The 16,276-nt window shown below is 48.9% G+C and overlaps 1 protein-coding gene across 1 annotated transcript in view; it reads left to right on the forward strand.

Annotated features, from left to right (window-relative positions):
- The window catches only part of AGBL2 (ATP/GTP binding protein like 2), a 262,082-nt gene that overhangs the window by 94,517 nt on the left and 151,289 nt on the right, over positions 1 to 16,276 (forward strand). The window contains exon 6 of the mRNA XM_030199493.1: positions 2,388 to 2,538. Coding sequence (XP_030055353.1) covers positions 2,388 to 2,538 — 151 coding nt within the window. The remainder of the gene's footprint in view (positions 1 to 2,387; positions 2,539 to 16,276) is intronic.

A 16,276-nucleotide genomic window follows, 5' to 3' on the forward strand; every position in this document is an offset into this window, starting at 1 on the left:
AGGGGGAGAGAAATTTAGGTGGCTGTTTCCAGTCATCCTCTCTTCAGACTGTACTATAAAAAAGAAGTGGTCCAATTTTTCCTGACTCTTGTTTTATGTTTCAACAATTTTTATTGATGGCACTCAGACAAAATACACATAACACTTCATGTACCCAGTATCTGACTACCTAAATAGCCAGAACACTAAGCATGCAATTGGAAACCATCATGAACTTTTTGTTTTAACCTTATCCCCCCAACCCATCTCCCCCTTTGCCCACACAAATTTGTACCTTCTAAGACATATACAAACGATCCAACCTGAACGTGAAATATTTTTTCCAACTAAAACCCCTTTAACCCTCCTCAACCCCCCTTCCCTAAATAATCCGCAACTCATTGGCTTCAAAGGGCCTGGACTCTGATAGCCCCCCGAACCTAATAGACTGACATTTCTTCTTAATTTTCTGACTACCCATTCTCTTATGCAGATACGCCTCCCACACTTCCAAAAACCTCCGTTGCCTTCCCGGTGACAAACACGCCCCCCTAGCTTCCCAAGTGATTCATGCAATTTATTCCTCCAATGCCAGAGGGAGGGGGGGTGATCCTGAGTCCAATACAAAAATATACACTTCCTCCCCAGAATACAAGCCTTCCCCAAGAACACCTTTTCCCTTCTCGTACCCTCCCGCCATAACCCCTTAGAGCTAAACAAAGCTTTCTCAAACGTTAACATAAACCTACACCCCAGCACTTCCTGCAAAAACTGGGATATTGCAGACCAATACATATTGACCCACCTACTTTGGCACAATCCATGGAATAACGTAGCCTCATCCCTTTTACATTTAAGGCAACCCTGCGTATCAGCTATCCTCGCATAAAAGGCCTGTTTTTGTGAAATGTATTATTATTTTATTTATTGCATTTGTATCCCACATTTTCCCACCTCTTTGCAGGCTCAATGTGGCTTACAATACATCATGAGTACTGGAAATAAGAAGAGAATAGACATTTGGTATTATAGAAGGTTTTTGGGTTACATGATAATGTTAGAACATGATAGTAATATAACAAGAAAACATTATGAGACAATTCTGGGTACATGTGGGGGAAAAGTATGCCCTATGTACTGATCTAAAATTGCACTCCTGCAATTCAGCACTATGCACCAATTTAGTACCACTCTGGAGGGCTGCCCGTAACACCTGCAGAGGAAGCCACACACTACTCAACGGACTCTGACCCCACAACGGGAGCACTGCTCTCCACAACTGCCACAACGGCCTAAGCAAAATACTGTTACAAAGTTGTTCTGGCAATTTCCTTCTGGTAGCGTGAAGTAACGAAGTCACCTGCCAGGGGCCAAAGTACTCCCTTTCCAATTCCACATCTGTATACATACTGGAACCCAATAACCAGACCCTCAGATGACGAAGAAGACACGCTTGATTATATCTTCTAAGATCAGAGAACCCCAATCCCCCCAAGCCGACATTTCCCAACTCAAACTTCCATCTCAACTTTGGCTTGCGTCCCTGACTCTTGTTTTAAGAGCTTCTTCACAGCATATCTGTTCCCTCTCTCTCATATTTTGTTTAAAACAACACTTCCTGTGGCATTCTTGCCCCTTTCCTCCACTGTATTTTGTGGAACCCCCCTCCCCCAGTAAATAACTTGCAGATCTCCCTGTTCTTCCTCATTTCCCTCCCCACTGTACTCCGGGGGGGGGGTGGGGGGGGGGGGGAGGGGGGGGGGAAGGCCCATCTCTATGGCATCCTATTCCCTCATTGCTGTGTGAAAAAGGGTAATATGTCCATTGTGGATCACATCTTTTCTCTTGTCCATTTGTATTTCCAGCTCAGCTGGAACAGGGGCTGGGATCCAGCACTGTAAGCCCTCATTCACAGCTCCAAGATGGAGGGGATACTCAGTTAGCAGTTTACCCTTTTGTAGACAGCAGGGAGGGAGGGAAGGGATCGCCAGCAGGTTTTCCCCCACATTTTCTGGTAGCTTGGAGGGAGTAGGGATTCCACTGGTAAGCTTTTTTTTTTTTTAACAAAGTGCAGTAGGGAAGAAACAGGGATGCCACAGATAGGCATAAACGCTGGCTCTCTGGCTTGATGTTTTTTTTAAGGGACTTTGCTGGCTAGAACTGAATTTCGGTACTAGCCAGCTAGTATTGAAATGAACTTAACCAGACAAATTTTGGCACCTTGAAACCTGGTAAAATGAGTTGTCCTCACCAAGACCAGATCTGATATTTCTAGGAAATGCTGAGTACTAATCTGTAACTGCTACTACTAATAATAATCATTTCTATAGTGCTACTAGGTGTACGCTGCTTTCCAGCCATGGGCTGAAGAGCAAAGCAAATAACATGAATTTTACTTCTTTTAGCAGCAACCAAAGGATCCTATTTTACTTGCTCCCAGATTGGAGGCAGGCGTGGCCCAATTAAATCTTCTACAGTGATGTTATGGAAGCAGGAAGATTCAGTTCTTCAGTTTGAATCACGTTTTGAGAGTGGAAACCTTCAAAAAGCTGTCCGGGTGTGAGTAGCTTCTTGGTTAAAACAGCTTTGCTGAAGTTCTAAAATGCTGATTATTGGTTATAAATAATGATCCTAACTGACCTAACAATATTAAAACTGTCTGGTCTTCACTGCTAAAATCTAATTTCTAATTGCAGACCAGCAACTATGTTGGTTTATTGAAAATAAGAATTTGCTATAATTAAGAGAATAGTATATAAATAGGCTATTTATTTCATATGCTTAATATACCGTATGCGGCCTAAAATAGGGATTCTTTTACTAAGGTGCGGTAAAAAGTGGCCTGCGGTAGTGTGGTCGTGTGTTTTTGGTGCGCCGGGCAAGTTTTTACTAAATCTGGGAAAAAGGGCTTTTTTTCAATGGGCCAGGAAAAGGGTCTGCAGTAAAATTGAAACCAGCACGTGCCTATTTATGGCCTGAGCCCTTAACGCCACCCATTGATCTAGCAGTAAGGACTCATGTGCAGTGACCAGTCGGCACGCGACAACTGCCAGTTAGCATAAGAAACATCACATGCGGTAGGAAATCTCTCTATATAAAACGCACCTCCAACGTTCTGAAGCCTCCACAAGTCCCAACGTTCTAAATGCATGGTGGTGAAACCAGGAATTCGCCCATGAGTGTTGGCCCCGCCCCCCACGTAAAACATCATGACGTCGAGGGCGGACCAATGACACTCAACCAATCGCATCGCGAACCCATTACTAAGCGACGGAACGTGACATAAGACACATCGCGGAACAATGAAAACCAGCAGCAACAGTTGCTACGCGACGTCAACAGCAACGCTAAAAGGACCATATAGATCTCTGCTCTCCACATAAACAACGGACACGGAGGGCATATGAGGGAAGGAAAAAAACCAGCACATACACACACACTCTTACTCTTAACTGGCTATAATGAGGCAACTGACCTGTCACTATCACAGGGACTGCTAGCACCTCTCTCTCTTTCTCTCTCACACATACACACGGGACACAGAGGGGATGGAAGACAAGGAACGAATCGTTGGGTATGGAGGGGACGGCAGGGTAGATAAGGCAAAAACTGCCTCAAATGTTGTGCTGTGCTATGGTACAATTATAATGCTGTCTCTTCATTTTGACCCTACCCTTTCACACTCACTTTCACACACAAGCACACACTTACACTGTCTGTATCTCACACACACACGCACCCACACACATATACACCACTCTCTCACACAGACACAGAAACACGCCTCAAATGGTTTCAGCTGTCCTATGTAAAATTTCACTGATGTCTCTTCATTTTCACCCTACCTGGTGCACACTCTCTTTCACACAGAGACACACACCACACACTTTCTCTGTGTCACACACACATAGACACACTACTATACACACTCTCACTCTTTCTATAGCCTTGCTAGTGCCTGTTTCATTTGTTTACGAAACAGGCCTTTTTTACTAGTAAAATAATAATTTGTCCTGGCATTATGGGCGCACGCCAAATCTTAAATTACCGCCAGGGGGGGCACGCTTAGCCTGGCAGTAGTCTCGTTTGGCACACATTGCATGTGTGTAGAGCCTACATGCCTTTGTAAAAGGGCCCCATAGGCTTCAATGCGGTTTAAAAAAAATAAAAATAAACAAAAACAAACTAAAAACTTCGAAAAGAATAGAGGAAGGAAAAGAAGACAAGGGACTGGGGGATGGAACAAGAAGAAATGGGACTGGAGGAGGGAAGGCACACCAGGAGTGAAGAGAGAACAGAAGGAAGGGAAAAAGAAGGGCAGAGAGTCCCAATAGGAGAACTGATGGGAAAGGTTAGGATGGTAGGCAAATACAATCTGAAAACTGAGCTTTTAAAGCTGATTTGAAAAAAGCAATGGTGGGTTGACCAAAGGCAGAATCTCAAGTACAAGTTAAGACGGATAAGAGAAGGTGGTTGTAAGGACAAAATATTATTATTGGCTGATCTAAGCAACGCAAAGGGGAATAAGAACTTGTTGAGATAAAGAGGGGCAGAGTTGAGGAGTAGTTAATGGCTAGACCAGTGGCCTTGGGGTTTAAATCCCACTGCTGCTCCTTGTGATCTTGGACAAGTCCCTGAACCCACCATTGATATCAGTACAAATTTACATTGTAAGCCCTCCTGGGGACAGGAAATACCTACTGTACCTGAATGTAACTTGCCTTGAACTACTGAGTGGGGCATGAGCAAACAAGGAGTCCAAAGAGACATGTGGGGGGGGGGGGGGATTTCAGTGTGGTTAGATGCTATACTTAACATGGGTTAATGGTGCACAACCGTTCATGGTTGGGGGGTAAGGGGGAAGAAAAATTATACTGTCATTGTGGATAGTGAGAATGACTTTTTGCAGTTTATTGTTTCAGAGATGGTTACATTTATTTATTATTTATTTATCTATTTGGATTTAGCTCATGCTATTTCATTAGTAGCTCAAGGTAAGTTACATCAAGGTATGATAGGTGTATCTCTGTCCCTAGAAGGCTTAGAATCTAAGAGGGAATTATCAGCATGGGTTGTTGTGAAGACTGTTATTTTACTGTTAACCTGGGTTGTTTAATAACTAGGTCTCATTGCATAAAATGGAACCTGTGCTAAAATAGCATGAGAACTCGAGCTCGAAACAGTATTGTGTAGGATGTAGATATGCTTATGGATGAGAATTGACTCATACTTCTATGAACATAAGTAAAATACTTTATAGATTAATATTTTTAACTAGAAAAAAAGGCCCGTTTCTGAACACATGAAAATGGGCGCTAGCAGGTGTCAGCTATCGTTGTCTAGGGTTGGTCCCGGGTCCACTTCGCAGAGCAGTGGGTTCTCAAAGAATGCACAATCCACACGGGTTTGGATATATAAAGTATATTATATTTGCAGATATGTATAGGTTCACAGCATTTAGTACAGGTAACTGGTATAGGCTGTATCTGTGTGTGTTTAAGGAAGAGAGAGAAAGAAGTAGTGCATGCAGAGCCCGGTGTGCTCTGCTTGCAGGGAGAGAGGGCAGAGATGCCCCCGGACAGAGAGCAGGTGCCCTGGACAGAGAAAGGGGGGGGGGGGGCAGTAGACCCCAAGCAGAGCTCTGTGCTCTGCTGCACAGAGAAAGACAGAGAGTGCCCTAGTGCCCTCATGAGCTCTGCTTTATACCTAATAAGAACTGAGAGGGAACAGGAGCAGAGAGAGATCAAAAACTTCTCTCTTTCCCAGTTACTTCCTTTTCAGAACTCCAGATACTTTCTGAAGTCAGGAAAAGGTGACAACTTCACAGGTTGTCCTGTTTGAAGTTACTAGTCATGGGAGCCTCACTGTCTGGCTTTGGTTGCTCTGAAGCCCTTGCTCCCAGATGGAACAAAAGGTATGTTAATCAAGAGTAATTGAGAAACCAAAGGGCTATCAGGCCTCTGACCACCATTTGGTGCCATCCTCAGTGGTTCCTGAAGGGGAGGGGGGAGAGTTTATCAGAGGTCCGAAGGTGGTTTAATATTGTCAAGCTGGTTTCATATTAATATGTCCAGCAATAATTTTGACCTCTCGCAATCCTGACAGCAGGGTTTTCCTTGGAGTGTGTATGTTTGAGAGAGTGTGTGTGAGAGTGACTGTGTGAGAGAGAGAGAGAGTGAATGTGCGAAGTGTGTGTATGTGTGACAGAGAGAGAGTGAGACTGGGTGTGAGTGTGTCTGTGAGAGAGTGTGTGTGGTGGAATGAGAGTGTGTGCCACGGGCCCCCCTCCCCCGAGTTCCAGGTCGTCCCATCCTTCCTTCCGATTCCTGGGTCGTCCCCCTCCCTCCGAGTTCAAGGGTCGTCCCCTCCTTTCCCTTGAGTTCCAGGGTCGTCCCCCCCCTCCCTCCGAGTTTGCAGGGTCGCCCCCCTTCCTCGAATTGCAGGGTCGCTCCCCCTTCCTCCTGGTTGCATGGTCTCCCCCCTCCCTCCGGGTTGCAGGGTCGCCCCTCCCTTCCTCCTTCCGAGTTCCTGGGTCACCCCCTCCTCCCTCTGAGTTCCAGGTCACCCCCTCCCTCCGAGTTCCAGGGTCATCCCTCCCTCCGAGTCCAGGGTCGCCCCCCCTCCCTCCCGAGTTCCAGGGTTGCCCGGCCCTCCCACCCCTCCCCGCTCCCTCCCACCCCCTCCTAGTTTCAGGGTCCCCCTCCCAGTTCTAGGGTCGTTGTCCCTCCCTTTCCTCCCTCCCTCCCTCCAGTTTCCAGGTGCACTTGCTCCAAGTTTTAAAATCATCTTCACAGGAATGCAGCGTTTAAAGACGTGCAGCCTCGGTCCTTCTCTCTGTGTTAGCTCTGGTCTAGAGAGTTGCAAAGGGGGACAGAAATCTTACCCATCCCCGCCCGTCCCTGCTGGAATCTACCTGTCCCCACCCATCCCCACTGGAATCTTACCCATCCCCATCCATCCCCCGCAAAAATGTAACCCATCCCAACCCGTCCCCACAAGAATTTACCCATCCCCACCCATCACTGTAAGAATTTAATGGTACATAAAAGAAAATTCAAGTCAGCTCCCTCAGTCTCTCTCTGGATTTGAGCCATAGCACCGTAGGCAAGGAAGGAATGGAAGCTGAAACTTGGACACTCTGGTGTGCACATGTAAGATTTGTCTCTGAATTTATTGGCACTGTATGCTGATAAGTCACCACATGCACACGCCAGTAGGTCAGGTGACATCCGATGCTCATACCTGTGTCCAGAGCTGAGGTCCTGCTCATCAGCCCGGGAGCAAAGAGGATTAATTGTAAACATAGTGACAGCAAATAAAGACCTGAATGGTCCATCCAGTCTGCCTAATAGTCACACTCATTATCAATTCATGATTAAATTCAACGAGTGTGATATTATATACTTGATTATCGTCTTTCTTTTGTGTTTTTGGAACATAGACCATAGAAGTCTATCTGGCCCTATCCTTATGTTCCAACTGCTGGAGTTGTCATTGAAGCCCACTCCAGCCTATGCGTCTTCTCATTTGTGGGACACAGATCATAAAAATCTGTCCAGAACTGTCCTTATGTTCCAGCCACTGAAGTTGCTGTCTAAGCCCTTTCCAGCCCATCCTAAACTAGGACTTCCATATATTAGACACAGACCATACAAGTCTGCCCGGTATTGGCCCCTAGTTAATCACAGCCAGAGTCGATATCTAAGCATTACTTCACACATCTGCATACATGCGCCATTTTAAGGTTAGGTTTTTTATAACTTCCATTTCTAATTAGAGATCCTCTGTGTTCATTCCCACGCCTTTTTGAATTCCTCATCATTTGTGTCTCTACCAACTCCTTAATGGAACTTTCCACATTTGTGCTGTTAAAGCAAGGAGGAGAGGAGGAGGAGGAGACAGCGCTCAAAGAACTTGGTACTCGGTAGATGAGAGGCTGGTGCAGGTGTAGCTTACACTTCCACGGGAACCCCGCATAACTGCTTCCATCCCCACTGGAACCCCAACAGGAACTGCTTCCGTCCCCGCGGGAACCCGCAGAACTGCTTCCGTCCCGCAGGAACCCCGCAGAACTACTTCCGTCCCTGCGGGAATCCTGCGGGTTCCGCAGGATTCCCGCAAACCCGTTCCCATGCAGCTCTCTACTCTGGTCCCGCCCTCATTGCAGAAAGAGGAAATGAGGGCGGGACCAGAGCTAACAGAGAGAGAAGGGCTGAGCCTGCACGCCTGGTGGCGGCGACTTCAGGGGGCGTGGGCATTGCGGCAAGGGTGGCAGGGGGCGGGACCTCGTGCGGTTGGTCAGTGCTGCGGCTGACGTTCCTGGAACTGTGTGATGTTCAGTAGCCTTACAGTACAGCAGCACACGAATGCCTCAGCCAGACAGCCATGCAGTCAACTTCAGAACGTTGGAGGTGCGTTTTATTAGATAGGATAAGTGAGTGTACAGCGCTGCGTACGTCTAGTAGCACTTTAGAAATGATAAGTAGTAGTAGTAGTAGGTTAAAACTTTACACTGACAGTAGAAAATGAGACAATTACAGGATCGGTTGATAGTATTCTTGCTTTCTTCTGATCAGTGGTGTGCTGGTAAATTTTTAACAACAGGCTCTCTCCCTGGTCCACCTTGGCGCCCCCCCCCCAGTCCACCTCGGCGCCCCCCCCCATCCACCACTGCGTTCCCCACCCACCTCTGCGCCCCCCCAAAAGAAATTGCAGAGCTGGCTATACCCCGGGGAGGGTGGGGGGGGGGGGGCGGCCAACACATTACTCTCTCCAGGAAAAAAAATTAAATTATCCCAGGTTTCCAATCTAATTCATGTTTATATGGGATAAATGCCATAAATAAGTAAATAAATATAACTTTAACGTTCAGCACCTGATTCTCAAGTGGACATATTCCCAAACACTATAATGAAAATAAAATTATTTTTTTTCTACCTTTGTTGTCTGGTGACTTTGTTTCTCTGATCATGCTGGTCCAGTATCTGATTCTGCTGCTCTCTATCTGTTGCCTTGACTCCGGTTTCCAGGGCTTCCTTTCCATTTATTTCTTTTCCTCTGCCGCTCCGAAGCATGTCCAAAGATGTCCTTCGCTCCCACCCTCTCCTCCCGCTCCCCTCCGTCTTTTTTTAATTACCCTCCGTCGAAGCGCACGCCATTTAAGCCTGCTGTGTGCTGGCCATCTCCAGGCTTCCCCTGCTTGCTTCGGATGATGTTCGTGCCTTAGTCCCCGCCTTCGTGAAAAAAGGAAATGACGTCAGAATGAAGGCGGGACTAAGGCACGAACATCATCCGTAGCAAGCAGGGGAAGCCTGGAGACGGCCAGCACGCAGCAGGGCTTTTAAATGGCGCGCGCTTCGACGGAGGTAATTAAAAAAAGACGGAGGGGAGCGGGAGGGAGGGTGGAGCAAAGGACATGGCTGGATATGCTTCGGAGTGGCTGGGAGGTAAGCATGGCCTGTGATGGCGCCCTCCTGCCATGCGTACCTCCCGCAATGGAGCCGGCTTGCCCCCAACAACAACCGGCTCGCAAGAGCTGTCAAATTTAACAAGCGGCTCTTGCGGAGCCTGTGCGAGCCGGCTCCAGCACACCACTGCTTCTGATGGTCCTAAAAACATTTTGTAGCCTGTTTTGCTTTGACACAGGATTTTGATATTTTTCCTTTATAAAATACGCACAATGTGTTCCTTTCCTGCCTAGGTGCCCTGTTGTAAAATTACCTTATCCTACTGCAGCCCTGCTTTCTTAAAATAATACAGGGGTCCTTTTACAAAGGCGCGATTAAAAAGTGGCCGGTAGTGTGGGCACATGATTTAGATGCGCACTAGGCCATTTCTTTACTGCGTCTGGAAAAAAGGAGCGTTTATGTGCCAGGAAATGGGCGTGTGGCAAAATTAAAACTAGTGCACACCTATTTGTGGCCTGAGCTCTTAATGACACTCATTGACTTAGTGGTAAGGGCTCATGCGCTACCTGCGTGGTAACCATGCAGCGAGCACCACTGATTACCGCCATGAATGCTTCCGTGGTACAAAATAGAAAATTATTTTCTACCATGGGATTTGGTGTGTGCCAAACTTGGAATTTTTCACCAGGCGCACGTGCTAGCCCAGCAGTACAAGTAAAGGAGTTGGGTGCTCTACTACAGAATTTCCCAAGTCGGTCCTGGAGTACTCCCTTGCTAGTCAGATTTTCAGGATATCCGCAATGAATATGCATGAAATTGATTTGCATACACTGGACTGTCTCCATTATATGCAGATCGCTTTCGTGCATATTTATTGTAGATATTCTGAAAATCTGAGTGGCAGGGGGTACTCCAGGACCGACTTGGGAAACACCGCTCTACTAGAATACTTATTCTCCGAGGACAAGCAGGCTTGAATATCCTCAAAGTGGGTCAGTGATCTGCGCCGGCCCAGGAACCGGCATTTGAAATAGCAAAAACTTTGCTGGAGCCTTCTGAGTGCACCGTGCATCCAATGTGCCAGAGTACCTTCCTGGCCCGCCAAGCTCCTCAGTTCTTTTTGTTCGCGCGAGGAGCAGCAGTGATTTTCTGTGGCTCCTCTTGTGCCCGGGAAAGAGCCTTGACCGTTTTTTGGCAGTGCCTTGCGAGTTTTTCCTTGGTTTTCTTAGTGTTTTTTTTCATTTTGTTTTTAAAAAATGATTCCCTTAGTTTCTTTAGTTTTATTTTCCCCCTGTCAAGTTTCCTTTATTTTCTGATGCAGCCGTTTTTAGGCTGCTTGGCCGGATCCTTTTCTCTTTTTGTGCCCTTTTCTTGGCACAATCGTGACTTTTGATTTAGCCAGTGCTGTCTTCCCTTCCATGTCATCGAAGACTTCCAGCGGCTTCAAACCAGTGGCGTACCAAGGGGGGGGGGGGCAGTGGGGGCGGTCCACCCCGGGTGCACGCCGCTGGGGGGGTGCCACGCGCCTCTCAGCTCTTCGTTTTCATGCTCCCTCTGCCCCGGAACAGGTTACTTCCTGTTCCGGGGCAGAGGGAGCATGGAAACGAAGAGCCGACAGGCGCGCAGCACCCCCCCCCCCAGCGGCGTGCACCCGGGGGGGGTCGCGCTGCACCCGGGGGGGGCGGGGCACATCAGCGATCCACCCCAGGTGTCAGCGCCCCTAGGAACGCCACTGCTTTCAAACGCTGAACTCGGTGCAACTGGACCATCTCAGGCACAGATACCCATTCATGGTGTATCCAGTGCCTTGGGCCCGACCATAGCCCAGCTCATTTTGCTCTTTGTCTTCATATGAAGACAAAGGACTCAACTGGCTTGAGAAGCCCATAGAGTAAAGCTTTTTGTGGTTTGGTCCGGTCCTTCGACGTTGGCATCGACATCAGTACCGAGGTCGGTGGCGTCGACATCAAGGGATGCATCTTCGTCGGGAGTGGAGGTAGGCATGGCTACTGAGAGGCCACAACACACTGGGAGCAGTGAGGCATTGAGTGGGTCTCCACCTGTCTCGAGGTCTCCTGCTATGCAGGTCCCTCGCGACCGTACATTGTCGGACCCAACCCCAAGGTGACATGGGGATTCGACATTGTCCTCATCAGCACCAAGGAGCCTCGGTAAGGTGAATAGAATGAAGGCTAAAAAGCACCAACACCGTTCTCCCTCGACCCATGGTGCTGGGAGCTCCAGCGCACCAAGGGAATCGGCACCCGAGAAACGTTGACACCGGGAGGACTGCTCCCCCTCCATACAGGAGGTGCCAACGCATTGGTCTCTCAGCAGTCCCAGTTTCCTGCTCCCGAACCCCAGGTGACTCTGCCACCAACTGCTCCACCACCTTTGCCAATGGCGCTCTTGACGAGCGCATCCAGGCCTTGCTTCCAGAGCTTCTGGAGGGACTGCTTCGTCAATCTGCATCGCGGCCAAGGGTGCTTGCACCTACCGCTCGTGAGGTCCCCGAGCTCGGTGCCACTTGTGGTTCCAGTATCGGCAGCCACCCAGGTTGACTCTCCATTGATGTCGCTGGAGGAAGCTTCGCTGCAGTCTGTGCGGGAGTCAGCCCCTCGACATCGTCATCGCGACCACGGGGTCTTCGGTGTCGAGGTGGGTCTGGTCGCGGAAGTCACTGAGGGAGTGCTCTCCGATACCGAGGAGGAACGCTTCGTGGGAGTCAGAGGAAGATCCCAGGTACTTTTCCTCAGGTGAGTCCTTTGGGATTCCCTCTGAACTTCTCCTCCAACTGAAAGGAGACTGTCTCCTCCTGAGAGCCCTCTCTTTTTTGTGGGAAAATGACTCAGGCCATTCCATTCCCCGTAGACGTGGAGAATGAGCCCAGGGCTGAGATGCTCGAGGTCCTGGACTACAACCTTTCCACCTAAAGAGGCAGTGACAGCTCCTTTGCATAAGGTACTCAGGGAAGTCCTTATGCGAAACTGGACGTCTCCTCTGTCTGGGCCCCATGATCCCTAAGAAGATAAATTCCCAATATCGGATCCACAGTGAATCTGGGTTGATGAGGTCTCAGTTACCCATAACTCCATGGTGGGTGGACTGCCCTCAAAAGAACCAAGAGTACTAGAGACCTGTGCTTTGGCGCCCCCCGGCAGAGAAGCTAGGACCTTGGACTCCTTTGGGGAGGAAAATGTATCAGGCTGCCATGCTCGCTGCCGTTTATAATCATACCAGCTCTTCACGAGCATCCACTTGCGGAAACTTGGTTTGGCAGCTGTCTACTTTGGTCGATGCCCTCCCTCCGGAGCAGGCCGAACCCTTTCGCCAGCTGGTCAAACAGCAGAACGCATGTCGTAAATATTTGGCCAGGGACACGTACAACACTTTTGATATAGCATCCAAGATCTCTGCTCAAGGCATAGCAATGCACAGACTCTCATGGCTACGTCGTTTCTGACCTGTACCATTCAGTCCAGCAGAGGGATAGCGGATATTTCTTGCCAGGGGGATAGCTTTTCGGAAAGAAGGTGGAAGATCTGGTTTGACCAGATCAAGAAGCACACAGATGCTATGGCTTCTCTCTCCTGCCGGGCGTCTTCTACCACCCCCTCTACTAGGAGGTTTTTTGGTGGGCCTCAGAGTGCTCACTATTTCTATCCTAGGCTCGCCAGCCTACTCAGCCTACTCAGGCTCAGTCCCAGCTCGCTCGTTCACATCAACAGCATTCGCCCAAGTTCCCTGCTTGTTATGATTGGGGTCTGAACCCCTCTCAACTTACCTCTTTCCTGGGAGTCAGCTTCTTAGCTGGCTTCTGTTTCTTTTCTCTGTCCTTTCTGAGCTGGCTCTGTCTCTCTGTGCTGGCAGCTTCCAGCAGCATGGCTCTAATTGTTTCACTACACTGCACCTGTGGTATGTTGCCTGAGTTGCTCTACCTCTCTTTGGGTGTACTGGCTTCAAGTGTTTCACAGTTTTGCATTGGTGTGGGTTGGGCCTCTCTGGGTCAGTGTGCTTTGCCTAGGTCTAGGGAGTGTGACATCATCAGGGAGGGCCTTGATAAGGAAGTGGTGTTGTTTCCTTCAGGGCCTTTGCAACAGTTGTGTTTGCTTTAGGTAGGGTGGTGCAGTGTGCACTTCTGACATTGTGTCTAGGGTCCCTGCTTGCTTTTGCTAAGGTCCAGGTTAGTGTTAGTGCAGTGTGCACTGGTGTCTATGTGTTTAGCTTCCTGCTTTTCCCTTTGGTTCCCCTGCTTTTCCCTCTTGGTTTTGGAAGCATTGCTATGTGTAGGGCTTTGGAAGCTCTGTTGCTATTAGAAGTACTCCTGGGTTTGGTGTTGTTAGGAACACTGCAGAGTTTGCTGTTAGAAGTACTTCTGGTGTTTGTGCTATTAGGAGCATTGCAGTCTTTGCTGTTGGTGTTTGGTGCTTTAGAAGCACTTTTGGCTTATGTGTTAGCTTCCCTCCTTGTGGCTCCCCTGTCTTCCCTTTTAGTGCTAGGAGCTCTTCTGGTTGCTTGCCAAGAGTAGTGCTTAGGAAGCACCTTGTTAGTTGTATCTAGCTTGCTAGAGCAGTGCTTAGGTAGCTGGTTAGTTCGGTGTTTAGCTTATTAGTGTAAAGCTCTGCTTGTAGCTTGGTGCTTAGTAGCACCTGTGTTAGCTTTGTGTTTAGTTCCCTGCTCTGTTAGTCTAGGGCTGAGGAAGTCCCTTTCTTGAGCAGGGATTAGGAGCTCCTGTTTAGTATAGGGCTTAGGAAGTCCCTTTTGTCAGTTTACGGTTAGGAACACTCCTGCTGGTTTAGGGCTTGGGAGCACGTAGATCAGTTTAGGGTTAGGAGCAATTCTGTTTCCAGTCCTGGTCCTATGTCATCCGGTATCCAGTAAGTCCTGTCGGCTACTCGAACCCAGGAGCTCAACTCTTGGGGGCTTAGTAGCTAAGTACAGGTGAAGCTGTTGGACCAGTCCAGTGTGCTCCAGTCCCGTGTTCTGGTCCTGTGTCCTCCATTCCGGGACCAGTCCAGGGTGTTCCAGTCTGGTGTGCTCCAGTCCAGTGTGTTCCGGTCCGGTGTGTGTTCCAGTCCTGTGTCCTCCAGTCCGGGGGATTCCAGTCCATGTGTTCCGGTTCGCTGGGCATGCCTGCAGTCCCTGCCGGTGTGCTTACCCAGTGTTGGTTGGTGGGTTTTGCCTGCTGCTGGTCGCTCCTCGTCAGCAGCCCAAGGGCTCACGTTTGCTCCAGAGCCCGGCCCCGCGGGCTCTTGAACCTGAGAACCTACACTGCTGCTCCCCAGTAAAGCAAGGTATGGGCTTTTGACTGGCTCCAGGTGAGCATAGCCGCAGTACAAGTATCCGTGCTGGACGATTTGCTGGTTGGGGGGAGGCTGATATTTTTCACCAAAGGTGGCCTCTCATAACCTCCGGTTCGTGAGTTCTTCAAATAGTCTGGTTAGGATACACATCTGGAATCCAAACCTCCAAATTGCCCACCGAGAGCTCATTCCTTCAGCTCTCTGCAGAGGCAGGTACTTGAAGAGGAACCTCTCTGCCATTCTAAAGGCCCAATGTGGTCGAACCCGTTCCACCAGGGGAAGAAGGGCTGGGATTCTATTCCAGGTACTTCCTTGTACAGAAGAATACAGGGGAGATGCGTCCCATCCTAGACCTAAGGGCCCTGAACAAATTCCTAGTTTGAGAAAAGTTCAGGATGGTTTCCCTAGGCGCCCTTCTTCCCATGATTCAGGAAAAAGATTGGCTATGCTCTCTGGACTTGAAGGATGCTTATATGCACATCCCGATACTTCCAGCTCACAGGAAGTATCTTCGTTTTCGGCTGGGAATGCAGCACTTCCAGTACCGCGTGCTGCCCTTTGGCCTAGCATCAGCTCCCAGAGTATTCGCAAAATGCCTAGCAGTAGTTGCAGCGTCACTACACAGGTTGGGAGTGCATGTGTTCCCTTATCTCGACAATTGGTTGGTGAAGAGCACCTCGGAGGATGGAGCTCGGGAGTCCATGTGGAAGACTATTCAGGTGCTGGAACTACTAGGGTTTGTAATAAATTATCCCATCTCACTCCTGTTCAGAAATTGGAGTTCATTGGAGCATTGCTCAACACGAGAACGGTTTGAGCCTATCTTCCCGAGGCTGTGAGCAGACAACCTTCTTTTCCTAGTGTCCAAAGTTCAAGCATCACAGCAAGTCACAGCTCGGCAGATGTTGAGACTCCTTGGGGCACATGGCCTCCACAGTTCATGTTACACCCATGGCACGCCTGCACATGAGATCTGCTCAATGGACTCTAGCCTCTCAGTGGTATCAGGCCACAGGGAATCTAGAAGATGTCATCCTTCTATCCAACCGATTTCTACATTCTCTTCATGGTGGATGATTCGATCCAGTTTGATCATGGGACGTCCATTCCAAATTCCTCAGCCGCAAAAAAGTGCTGACGACGGATGCATCTCTTCTGGGATGATGAGCTCATGTAGAGGGCCTTTATACCCAGAGGGCATCTGGAACTCTCTCAAGGCTTTCAGAGATCGGCTGTCCAACCAAATTATCTTGATTCAAACAGACAATCAGGTTGCGATATACTACACCAACAAGCAGGGAGGCACGGGATCTCGCCCTCTGTGTCAGGAGGCTGTCCAGATGTGGCTTTGGGCGCACCATCACAGCAGTTTCTCCAAGCCACTTATCTGGCAGGCAATAAACAACAGTCTGGCCAAAAGGCTGAGCAGGGTTATGCAACCTCACGAGTGGTCACTGAATATGGGCGTGGCCCATGAGATCTTCCGAGTGTGGGGCACCTCCTTAGTGGATCTCTTTGCCACTCAACTATTTCACAAGGTCCCTCAGTTCTGTTCCAGGCTTCAGGCCCATGGCAGACTAGTGTCAG

This window comes from Microcaecilia unicolor, chromosome 4 (assembly GCF_901765095.1).
Source record: "Microcaecilia unicolor chromosome 4, aMicUni1.1, whole genome shotgun sequence".
Classification (NCBI taxonomy): Eukaryota; Metazoa; Chordata; class Amphibia; order Gymnophiona; family Siphonopidae; genus Microcaecilia; species Microcaecilia unicolor.